This window comes from Rattus norvegicus, chromosome 1, assembly GCF_036323735.1.
Source record: "Rattus norvegicus strain BN/NHsdMcwi chromosome 1, GRCr8, whole genome shotgun sequence".
Classification (NCBI taxonomy): domain Eukaryota; kingdom Metazoa; phylum Chordata; class Mammalia; order Rodentia; family Muridae; genus Rattus; species Rattus norvegicus.
This window is the reverse complement of record NC_086019.1, coordinates 20222669-20235363: the sequence shown is the minus strand read 5'-3', so window position 1 is coordinate 20235363 and position 12695 is coordinate 20222669. Positions and strand designations below refer to the sequence as shown.

At 39.6% G+C, this 12695-nt stretch overlaps 1 protein-coding gene across 3 annotated transcripts in view; it reads left to right on the top strand.

Moving 5' to 3' along the window:
• Positions 1-12416, top strand: part of Arhgap18 (Rho GTPase activating protein 18) — a 233880-nt gene extending 221464 nt beyond the window's left edge. For 2 of the 3 annotated variants that reach the window (XM_017589037.3, XM_006227680.5), the window contains exons 13-15: positions 966-1090; positions 11492-11553; positions 12105-12416. In XM_017589037.3, coding sequence (XP_017444526.1) covers positions 966-1090; positions 11492-11553; positions 12105-12196 — 279 coding nt within the window. In that variant the 3' untranslated portion in view covers positions 12197-12416. The remainder of the gene's footprint in view (positions 1-965; positions 1091-11491; positions 11554-12104) is intronic. The other variant, NM_001170575.1, reaches the window with a different exon arrangement.
• Positions 12417-12695: the final 279 nt, after the last annotated feature.

Genomic DNA, 12695 nt, shown 5'->3' with positions numbered 1-12695 from the left:
CAAAGACATTCACAGCATCTGTAATGTGTTCGGGCTTTTTGACTAAAAGCAAAAGTAACTCGAGACCGTATCCATTTAATAGGCACAGGAGTAATGTATGCTAAAGGTTGTGTCTCTTTCCTATCTGCCAGGTAAGTAGAAGTAACAGTGCTCAGTGGATGCTTGTAAACTTTGGCTGAATTAAGTAGGGTATGTGTAATATTTAAGGAATCCTATCTAAACATAATTTGAGCATGCTGTTCTCAAATCTGTTTAAGACATATGGTTATAAATAATAAATTAGTATTTATTTTAGCAAAAAACCATTTAGGAATTAATTAAGCCTATTATTTTGAATGCTGTAGCTGATGTTCCGGTATTGCAAACCTCAAAAATGTTCCACTGGGTGTCCCTAAATCCATAAGCTGTGTCCTGCACATCCGACGGCAGAGGGCTTAGACTTGGTTCTCTTAAGTCAAAAGTATAATATGCTTAGTAATCGTGTGGGAAGCGAATACGGTGCGAATGTATCAGGAAAGTCTATTTCTTTTTCACACCCAGGGACATAAAAGGTAGAGGAACTCTTGATACTGGGCGGGAAGGTTTTGTTAACGCACACATAGGCTCAGCACCCAGTGGCTTCTTTCTGATTCAATTTCATAAATTGCTACATGAGGAAGTGCTCTCCGGTAGACAACCCTCAGAAATCAGCACTTAATACGGCAGTAATGGTTATTGCCGTCATTCTTTACGTCTTTAAAAATAATTAAGCAGTACTGCACAGGCATTATAAAGTTCCCCTATCACCATTAAGAGGATATTTGAGGTTTGATGTGATTTAGCAAATTACATTATACAGTAGTTAAGGCTTTATGCAGTGGAGTTAACTGGGTAGTAGTTAAGCACACTTCCCGTACGATGTATTGTACAGAGTTCCAGGTTCCAGCTGCTGTCAGCTCAGCTCCAGTGTCATTATTGCTTTGCAGGCTGACGTTCCTCAGGGAGTGATTCGAGTGCAAGCTCCCCATCTTTCAAAAGTTTCCATGGCAATACAGCTAACTGAAGAACTAAAAGCCAGCGACGTACTTGCCAGGTTTCTGAGCCAAGAAAGGTAGAGGCCTGTTTTAATTATTTTGTCGGATAACTCACTTTTATATTTATATATATATTCTCTCGTATTCTCTCTCTCTCTCTCTCTCTCTCTCTCTCTCTTCCCCCTCTCTGTCTCCTTCCCTCCCTCTATCCCCCTTCCCTTCCTTCCTCCCTCCCTTTCTTCTTCCCTTCCTCCCTGCTATCTCCTTTCCTTCTGCTTCTTCCAGCTCCATGTGTGTGTGTGTGTGTGTGTGTCTGTCTGTCTGTCTGTCTATATGTCTTACCGTATGAATAGCAGAGCATAGTTGACAATTAGATCCTTGAAATAAAACAGTCACAAGTAGATTGTGTGCAAGTTGAAGTTTTACGAAGCCTGGGTGAGCGCCCCTTCACCATTTGCCTACAATGAGCTTGGCAAAGGAAACTACTCAACGGTCTTAACAGAGCACTTGGTTGGAGGTTAATTACTGTTTGGAGGCTGTTACAAAGATTGCTAATTAGGATGCAGCCGATTAAAATGAAGACGTAACTTTCTCTATGAAATTTAATGAATAAGAAGGAAATGTTCCAATTTGAAAACTGAAAGCTCGGGTGATTGCAAAGGACACCGAGTCCCCTGAGGTCTGAAGTGAGGAGAGGAGAACAAGCTGTCCGCGTTTGGGAGGACCATGTCCTTCTTTGTCCTCCGGCAGATATTATACAGTTCTTCGAGAGCTCTTCCTCCTCGCTGTATGCATTATAGTCTGTGTGGTTTCCGTTCAACCTGTCTTGAACTTGAGAATCCTATAGCTTTTCCCCTTAAAATATCTATTTTTGGCTTACGTCACTTTTAGTGACATTCCTCCTATTTATATTATGAAATTAAAATTCTATTTAAAAAAATAGTCCATTCTCTCTTTCTACCCTGATATGGATTCTAAAGGCTGGATGCAGGTCACATCCTTGTTGTTGTGTGTGCAACAAACGCCTTTACCCACTGAGCCATCTTACCAACCACGAATTCTAACCTAAAGTTCTTGAAAGAAATCCGGAGTGTTAGCATTTCAGTATAAGTACTAATGCTCTTAGTCTTTCATCGAGGCTTATGTGCTTCTAGCAATGGGGAGCTTCAGTCAGGTTGTGTGCTGATGCCTCTTCAGAGTCAGTATAGCACCTTATGTTAATGTTTGTACTCTGACTGACACTCTGCCAGGTGTTAAAAGCCAACCTTAAGACAACTACCCTATTATATAAGGTGGGAGAATGGATGGATCTCCATAGCTCATAGATGTCCTGAAGTGGCATGGGGACTTCCGGACAGTCACTAAGCCCTCTGCAGACCAGTGTCAACTTGCTTGCAGTCCCTGTCTGCAGCAAATACCATCATTCCTTCTGTTTTACTGATAGGATCTTAGGCAGGGAACATGCTTCTCTGAGATCACACATGGACCTAGATTTTGCCCACAGAGGTAGTCTCTAAACTCATCGCACAGCAGCCTCTGGGAGTCACACTGGCATTGAAGCCCTGAGTTAAATCCCTCAGAATTAGGGGCTGGGTGCATTTGGAAATTCTGAGATTGATCTTTAATTCCTGGAGTGTCTCTGCTACAATAAAATCAACTAGCTCCCTCTCTCATCCCCACCTTTGACCTTTCTTTCCTCCACGGGCTTGTTCCCTTTCCTCCCAGAATGGGTTTCTGGAGATCGAGGTGACTTGTGACAGGAGCCTCCTACAAGCTCCAAGGATTTCTGCTCATCTTTCCTATTTAGATGTTCGAATTGTAAATCCCTATGATTTACAATGTGTTCAACTGTGACTTTAATAACTATGACTGCAATATTGTACAACCAGAATAGTATATTGTATAGTTTGTATATTCAAATGCGTGCTGTGATGGCTTGTATATGCTCAGCCCAGGGAGCCCACTATTAGAAGGTGTGATCTGTTAGAATAGATGTATCACTATGGGTGTGGGCTATAAGACCCTGATCCTAATTGCCTAGAAGCCAGTATTCTGATAGCAGCCTTCAGATATAGAACTCTTAGCTCCTCCTGCACCACTCCTACCTGGATGCTGCCATGTTCCTGCCTTGATGATAATGGACTGAACCCCTGAACTTTTGAGCCAACTCCAATGAAATGTTGTCCTTATAAAAGTTGCATTGGTCATGGTGTCTGTTCACAGCAGTAAAACCCTAACAAAGACACATGCTATTCTGGCTTCAACTTGGGGCTGGTGTTTTAAATGATGATATTGTAATGTGTTTTGTGTGCATTTATTATGTACATCAGTACACAGTTCTTGAACTGGTTTTCTCCTCCTGCCATGTTGGTTATGGGTCATTGGGTTTGACAGTAGGAACTTTTCCTGCTGAGCATCTCCCACGTCCTAGCTTGAAGTCTTCATTTCTCATTTGGAAGAGCAGGGCAGACTAGAACGTCCTTATATTCTCATGGGAAATTAGTAGGAAAGAGACCACTACGTCCTATTGATGGCTATGTGGGACACAGTGAGGGCAATGCTCTGTAAGCGTCTGCACTGTGCTTGCCCTCTAATCTGTACTTTTTCCCATTTATATCCCACTTATTGTTTGGAACATTCTGGAACCTAGCTAACTTTCCTTCACCATTCCCTTTCTTACTACCTCAACTCAAGTCAATGAGCATTCATCAAACCAAAAACTATAAAAAATTGGCCATTTGCTCATCAGTCTTTGGTGAAATATTGATGCTTCTCATTTTTTTTAGTGAATTTGTTGGTCTTATACGAAAGCTATCTTGTGCCAGAAAATTTGTTTAAGCATTTTGGAAAATGAAAGAACTATGTAGACACTTGAGACTTGTCTCTGAAAGCAATATTAGAATAGGGTCTTAAAAATCAAGGCTTTTATAATATTCCTTTGGAGTATTCCATCCACAGTAACTCTTGATTGGAATCAGAGTGTGACTTGGTTGGTATATAAGGCAGTAGGTAGAAACTAAAGTGTGAGCGGGTGCATGGCCCAGGGCAGACAGAGATACAGGGCATGGTCCTGGATGGAGAAGGTGGGATAACCCTAGAACCGCAAACTCCTTAGAAAAGCTGTGCTTGATGACCCCCTGGAATGGGTGAGCCAGTTCCTGTAACTGTGCTGGGCACTGAACTCAGGTCCTCTCCAAAGAGCAGTATATGCTCTTAACTACTGAGCCAGCTATCTATCCTGGAAAGGACAAATACATAAATAAATTAATTAAATGTCATGTAACACAAATACTTCTTCTTTAAAAAATATATAAATATCACTCTGCTGTTAGCTTTGGGGTTGCTAGGTTACTTAAATGTAGTTTTTGCTCATCAAAGAAAACCTATTTCTTCCCTCCTTTTTTTCTAGTCATTTTTTTAATTAAATCATTTTTTATTTACATTTCAAATGTTTTTCCCTTTCCTGGTTTCCTGTCTATAAGCCATCTATCCCATCCCTGCAACCCCTTCATCTATGAGGCTGTTCCCCTGTCCCAACGACCCCCACTTTTCCCAACTCCCCACCATGACATTCCCCTACACTGGGGGGGAGGGTCCAGCCTTGGCAGGAACAAGGGCTTCTCCTCCCATTGGTGCCCAACAAGGCCATCCTCTGTTACATATGCAGCTGGAGCCATGGCTCTATCAATGTGTACTCCCTGGGTAGTGGCTTAGTCCCTGGGAGCTCTGGTTGGTTGGTATTATTGTTCTAATAGTGTTGCAATCCCCTTCAGTTCTTTCAATCTTTTCTCTATTTCCTCCAATGGGGAATTTCTCAGCTCAATGGTTTGCTGCTAGCATTTACCTCTAGATTTGTCATGCTCTGGCTGAGTAGGATAGTGTCAGCATGCACTTCTTGGCATCAGCAATATTGTCTAGTTTTGGTGGCTATATATATTTGGGCTGGATTCCCAGGTGGGGCAGGCTCAATGGCCATTCCTTTAGTCTCTGCTCCAAACTTTTTCTCCATATCTCCTCCTATGAATATTTCCCCCCCTTTAAGAAGGACCAATGCATCTACATTTTGGTCATCCTTCTTGAGCTTCATGTGGTCTGTAGATTGTATCTTAGGTAATTTGAGCTTTTGGGTAAATAATCCACTTATCAGTGAGTGCATATGTGTTTTTCTGTGATTGGGCTACCTCACTCAGGATGACATTTTCTAGTTCCATCCATTGGCCTATGAGTTTGATGAACTCATTGTTTTTGATAGCTGAGTAGTACTACATTGTATAGATGTACCACATTTTCTTGTATCCATTCCTCTGTTTAAGGACATCTGGGTTCTTTCCAGCTTCCGACTATTATAAATAAGGCTGCTGTGAACATAGTGGAGCATGTGTCCTTGTTATAAGTTGGAGCATCTTTTAGGTGTATGTCAACAAGTGGTATAGCTGGGTCCTCAGGTAGCACTAAGTCCAATTTTCTGAGGAACCACCAGACTGATTTATACAGTGGTTGTACCAGCTTGCAATCCCACCAACAGTGGAGGTATGTTCCTCTTTCTCCACATTCTTGCCAGCATCTGTTGCCACCTAAGTTTTTGATCTTAGTCATTCTGATTGGTGTGAGGTGGATCTCAAGGTTGTTTTGATTTGCATTTCCCTGATGGCTAAGGATATGGGATATTTCTTTAGGTACTTCTCAGCCATTCGATATTCCTTAGCTGAGAATTTTGTTTAGCTCTGTACCACACTTTTTAAATAGTGTTATTGGACTCTCTGGAGTCTAACTTCTTGAGTTCTTTGTGCATATTGGATATTAGCCCTCTATCAGATGTAGCCCTCTATTGGATGGGTAAAGATCATTTCCCAATTGTTGATTGCCATTTTGTCCTAATGGCAGTGTCCTTTGACTTACAGAAACTTTGAAATTTTATGAGGTGCCATTAATCAATTCTTGATCTTGAAGCATAAGCCATTGATGTTCTGTTCAGGAAATTTTCACCAGGACTGATGTCATGAGTGTTTGAGGCTCGTCCCTACTTTGTCTACTATTACTTTGAGTATATCTGCTTTTATTTGGAGGTCCTTATCCACTTGGACCTGGGTTTTGTACAGGGGCAATAAGAATATATCGATTTGCATTGTTCTACATGCTGACCTCCAGTTGAACCAGCATCATTTGTTGAAAATGCTATCTTTTTTTCCACTAGATGGATTTAACTTCTTTGTCAAAGATAAGTGACCATAGTTGTGTGGGTTCATTTCTTGATCTTCAATTCTATTCCATTGATCTACCTTCCTCTATACTAATACCATACAGTTTCTATTACTAGTGCTCTGTAGTATATCTTGAGGTCAGAGATGGTGATTCCCTCAGAAGTTCTTATATTGTTGAGGATAGTTTTCACTATCGTGGGTCTTTTGTTATTCCAAATGAATTTGCAAATTGCTTATTCTAACTCTATGAAGAATTAAGGTGGAATTTTGATGGGGATTGCATTGAATCTGTAGATTGCTTTTGGCAAAATGACCATTTATACAACATTAATCCTGCAAAGCCATGAGCATGGAAGGTCTTACCATCTTCTGAGATCTTCTTCAATTTCTTTTTTCAGAGACTTGAAGTTCTTGTCATATAGATCTATCACTTGCTTGGTTAGAGTCACAGCAAGATTTTTTATATCATTTGTGACTCTTGTGAAGGGTGTCATTTCCTTAATTTCTTTCTCAGCCTGTTTATCCTTTGAGTAGAGGAAGGCTACTGATTTGTTTGAGTTAATTTTATACCCAGCCACTTTGCTGAAGTTGTTCATCAGGCTTAGTAGTTATGTGGTGGAACTTTTGGGGTCACTGAAATATACTATCATATCATCTGCAAATAGTGATATTTTGACTTCTTCCTTTCCAATTTGTATCCCGTTGACCTCCTTTTGTTGTCTTGATTGCTCTGGCGAGGACTTCAAGAACTATATTGAATAAGTAGGGAGAGAGTAGACAGCCTTGTCTAGTCCCTGATTTTAGTGGGATTGCTTCAAGTTTCTCTCTATTTAGTTTGATGTTGGCTACTGGTTTGCTGTATATTGCTTTTATTATATTGAGGAATGGACATTGAATTCTTGATCTTTTCAAGACTTTTAATATGAAGGGGTGTTGAATTTTGTCAAATGCTTTCTCAGCATCTAATCAGATGATCATGTTTTTTTTTTTCCTTTGAGTTTGTTTACGTGTAGTGGATTACGTTGATGGGTTGTCCGTATATTGGACCATTCCTATATTCCTGGATGAAGCCTACTTGATCATGATGGATGATCATTTTGATGTGTTCTTGGACTTGGTTTCTGAGAATTTTATTCAGTAATTTTGTGTCAATATTCATAAGGAAAATTGGTCTGAAGTTCTCTTTCTTTATTGGGTCTTTGTTTGCTTTGTGTATAAGCATAATTGTGCTTCATAGAAGGAATTGTATACTTTCTCTGTGCCCTTTGGTAAGTCTGGCTAAGGGTTTATCTATGTTGTTGATTTTCTCAAATAACCAGTTTCTGGTTTTGTTGATTCTTTGAATAGTTCTTTTTGTTTCTACTTGGTTGATTTCTGCCCTGAGTTTGATTGTTTCCTGCTGTCTACTGCTACTGGAGTATTTGCTTCTTTTTCCTCTAGAGCCTTTAGGTGTGCTGTCAAGCTGCTAATGTATGTTCTCTTCATGTTCTTTGTGGAGGCACTCAGAGGTATGAGTTTTCCTCTTAGTACTGCTTTCATTGTGTCCCATAAGTTTTGATATGTTATGCCTTCATTGTCATTAAATACTAAAAAGTCTTTAATTTCTTCATTTATTTCTTCTTTGACCCAGTTATCATTGAGTAGAGTGTGGTTCAACTTCGATATATATGTGTGTTTTCTGCCATTTTTATTGTATTGGAGCCCAGCCTTAGTCTGTGGTGATCTGATGGGATTACTTCAATCTTCTTGTATCTGTTGAGGCCTGCTTTGTGACCAATTATATGGTCAATTTTGGAGAAGGTATCATGAGGTGCTGAGAAGAATGTATATTCTTTTGCTTTAGAATGAAATGTTCTATCGATATGTTAAATCCATTTGGTGCATAACTTCTGTTAGTTTCACCATGTCTCTGTTTAGTTTCTGTTTCCATGATCTGTCCATGAGAGTGAAGTGTTGCAATCTCCCACTATTGTTGTGTGACGTTCAATGTGTGCTTTGAGCTTTAATAAAGTTTCTTTTATGAATGTAGGTGCCCTTGCATTTGGAGCATAGCTACTGAGGATTGAGAGTTCATCTTGGTGGATTATTTCTTTGATGAAAATGAAGTGTCCTTCCTTATTAATTTTGACAACTTTTGGTTGAAAGTCAATTTTATTCCATATTAGAATGGCTACTCCAGCTTTTTTCTTGGGACCATTCGCTTGGAAAATTGTTTTTCCAGCCTTTTACTCTGAGGTTTTGTCTGTCTTTGTAACTGATGTGTGTTTCCTGTATGCAGCAAAATGCTGGGTCCTCTTTACATATCCAGTCTGTTAGTCTATGTCTTTTTATTGGGGAATTGAGTCCAGTGTTGTTAAGAGATATTAAGGAATGGTGATTGTTGTCTCCTGTTATTTTTGCTATTTGAGGTGGATTATGTTTGTGTGCCTCTCTTCTTTTGGGTTTGTTGCAAGGAGCTTACTTTCTTGCTTTTTCTAGGTTGTACTTTCCCTCCTTGTGTTGGAGTTTTTCACCTATTATCCTTTGTAAGGCTGGATTTGTGGAAAGATTGTGTAAATTTGGTTTTGTCATGGGGTATCTTGGTTTCTCCTTCTATGTTAATTGAGAGTTTTGCTGGATTATAGTAACCCAGGCTGGCATTTGTGTTCTCTTAGGGTCTGTATGACATCTGCCCGGGATTTTCTGGTTTCCATAGTTGCTGGTGAGAAGTCTGGTATAATTCTGATAGGTCTGCCTTTATATGTTACTTGGCCTTTTCCCCTTACTCCTTTTAATATTCTTTCTTTGTCTTGTGCCTTTGGTGTTTTGACTATTATGTGATGGGAGAAATTTCTTTTCTTGTTTAATCTATTTGGAGTTCTGTAGGCTTCTTGTATGTTTGTGGGCATCTCTTTCTTTAGGTTAGGGAATTTTTCTTCTATAATTTTGTTGAATATATTTACTGGCCCCTTAAGTTGGGAGTCTTCACTCTCTTCTATACCTATTATCCTTAACTTTGATCTTCTGATTGTGTCCTGGATTTCCTGGATGGTTTGGTTCAGGAGCTTTTTGCATTTTACATTTTCTTTGACCACTGTGTCAATGTTTCCTATGGTATCTTCTGCCCCTGAGATTCTCTCTTCTAATTTATTCTGTTGGTGATGCTTGCATCTAGCACTCCTGATCTGTTTCCTAGGTTTTCTATCTCCAGGGTTGTCTCCCTTCATGATTTTTTTTATTGCTTCTATTTCCATTTTTATGGTTTTGTTCAATTCCTTCACCTGTTTGGTTGTGTTTTCCTGTAATTCTTTAAGTGACTTTTGTGTTTCCTCTTTAAGGGATTCTACTTGTTTAACTGTGTTGTCCTTTATTTTTTTAAGGATTTATTTATGTCCTTCTTAAAGTCTTCTAACATCATCATGAGATGTGATTTTAAATCCAAATCGTGCTTTTCTGGTGTATTGGCATATCCAGTACTTGCTGTAGTAGGAGAATTGGGCTCTGATGATGCCAAGTAGTCTTGGTTTTTGTTGCTTAGTTTCCGGCATTCGCTTCTGGACATCAGTTTGTCCCTGGTGTCTCTGACCGTGGCTTGACCCTGCTGTACCCGTTTTCTTACAGCCAGATCTGGATACAGAGAGGGGTAGGACTTCTTAGCTCTTGGTGTAGGCAGAAACCAGAAGGGTCCTGTCTCAGATTTCTCCTGAGTTTGTGTGTCCTGAGGTCTCCAGATTGGTCACTGGGAGCAAAAGAATTGGTCTTACCTCTGTTCTCATTGGTCACTGGTAATGGCTACTGACTTTCTGCTCTGGGTGCAGGTAGAAACTGGAAGGGTCCTGCCCCTGACTGCTCCTAGATTCCTGAATCCAGAGGGCACTAGGCAGGGCAGGTTCCTCTTGGGCCAGGAATTCGAGCAGAAGTGTAGGTCTCCTCTGAGCTCTCAGGCTTGTCTGCACTTCACTCTCTCCACCTTGGGGTTTGGGTACAGAGAACTGTTGGACCTGTTCATCTCTGGGCGCAGCCCCATCTCCACCCCTTTTTGAATCGTGTATATCTGCCCTGAATAAATACTCATTTGGAAGAGTGAAAAAGAAAAATTGTGTTTATGGTATTGTAGACGAAGTAGAGACAAACTTGCTTATTTTCCTCCTGCTCACATGATATATTTCCTCTAGTCTTGAAAAAATTATGTACATGCATGTTTTGAGTGTGTGTGTATGTTGTGTGTGTACCGTGTCTATGAAGCACCCACAGAAGGTGTTTGATTCCATGGGAATGGAGTTATAACTAGTTCTAATCCACCTTGTGGGTGCTGGGAATCGAACCCTAGTCCTTTGCAAGGATAATCAATGTTCTTAGCGGCTGAGCTGTCTCTTTAGCCTCTCTCTTCTGGACCTTTTATCAGCAACCCACAACTTCTCTGTTCACCTAACCCACATAACACAGAGGACTTCAAAATCAAATTCAGGAGTTTCAAACAAATACAAAGTTTGGCTCTAAAGTTTTATCGTGTTTTAAAGCAATTCTTTTATAGAATTACTTAGAACAATCACTGAATTGGAGGATTTTTGTTTATGCGTGCACTTAATATTTTATAAATGTTTACGTTTGTAACCAATTATGTAAAACCAAAAGCTGTACACAGTTATGGAGTAGCCAGAGGTTCCCATTTGTTGACGTATTATGTAAAGTCAAAACATGGCAGAATGTACTTATGGGCTTAAGCTACAGCAGCTTTTTATGGTAGGTGGAAAAGTCTTTTCCTTGAAGAATGCAGATTTGTAAACAGCACACTGAGTAGAGTCAAGTCCCAAGTGCTTACTTCTGCACTGTATGGGTGGGCACACCTCCAAATCTGAATGGGCACCCCATGGGACAGGTCTCCATTGCTCGTGGTCATCTTGTTCACCACTATTGTCCTCTAACACAGTTCCATGATGAAAAGTAAGCACAGTGAGAAAACTTTGTCAGAGCCTGGCCTATACAAGAACAGATAATCATATTAATAATTGTGCTATACCAGTGCTGTATGAACTTGGGTTTTTAGTGCTTACAAATTTAGATATTGATCTATCCTTTTCCCTTAAGATACCTTATTCTGTTTATTTCATTTCCAAGCGTAACACTTTTATTACCTATTGGGCACATTTAACAGAGGGGGAAAAATATAAAAGTATAAAACTGCAGTATGTCTGAGTTATGAATTTTCTATGCTGGCTAGAATTCCCCACCTGTTAAATGGATTTAGCTGCAAGCTGTTTGACGATGCACCTAATCGGTTTGTTTTGTCCCTGATAGTGGGGTTGCCCAGACACTCAAGAAAGGAGAAGTTTTCCTGTATGAGATTGGAGGAAATATTGGTAAGCACAGTTTCATTCTATATGGTGATGTTGCCAATGGTTGACATTTATATCTGTGGAAGAAAAACATTGCTGTATTCTAAAGCAATTGTAGGAAGCTGCAGCCAGCTGCTGGTTGGTATGGGTTTGTTGAGAGGACTGGACTGGCTATTCTTCCTGGAGCCTCTTTTTGAGGTCCGTCTGTTCACATAGTCATTCGAACTCAACCTTTGCACATTTGACTGTTCCTTTCACTGTGAGATCTTGGGAATTAGTGTGATTTCTTGGCTCACTTAAAGTGACCGCTATGTTTAATAACAGTGGGAATGGTTTTAATGAAGCATTTAAAGTCCATCACACAAAGCGTTTTCTGTACCTTAATTTAATTTGATTCTGACATTTACAGAATGACTAGACTATTCAATTGACTTTTTCAATGTCTGGGCTAGTTCTTTGAATGTTGTCATGAGAAACCAGGGTGAGCAAGTGATAAAGACTTTGAAATCTAAGCTCTTAGGCCATTGGTTGTGCCCACGAAGTTAATTGATATCACATCTCCATCTCGTTCACAGGGGAACGTTGCCTTGATGACGATACATACATGAAGGACTTGTACCATCTGAACCCAAATGCTGAATGGGTCATAAAATCAAAGCCAGTGTAGATGACTACCCCGAGGCCATGTCATCATTCTTGCTGGATCAAGAGTGTAAATAAAAGCAACAGGTTTCTTAACTATTCAGCCGTACCCAATTATTACAAAGTGACACCCTCAAGCCTTAAAATTATAGATTTTTTTTGTGGCTTCCACAGTTGTTAATTATTATTATTATTTTAGAAAATGAGTATTTTTGGAGCATAATTAAATGACTTTTTCTAAACAATCTTCTCCTAGAATTATTGTTTTTGCAGGGGCATGTTCATGAGTCTACTTTTGTCTGTTTAAATTATTTTAATTAACAGTCTATTTTCAATGTAATTAAGTCCCATTTACTACTACTCTTTATTGGTTCTATATTCCTGTGTAGTTTTTAAATTCAGAAGGCATTTGAGAAAAACTTATTTTCTTTTTTGGGTTTCTTCCCCTGCACACACCTTCCCCCCTTACATAAATATTTATTCTTTAGGGCTTTCAAAACACATTTTAGTCTATTTTTATTATG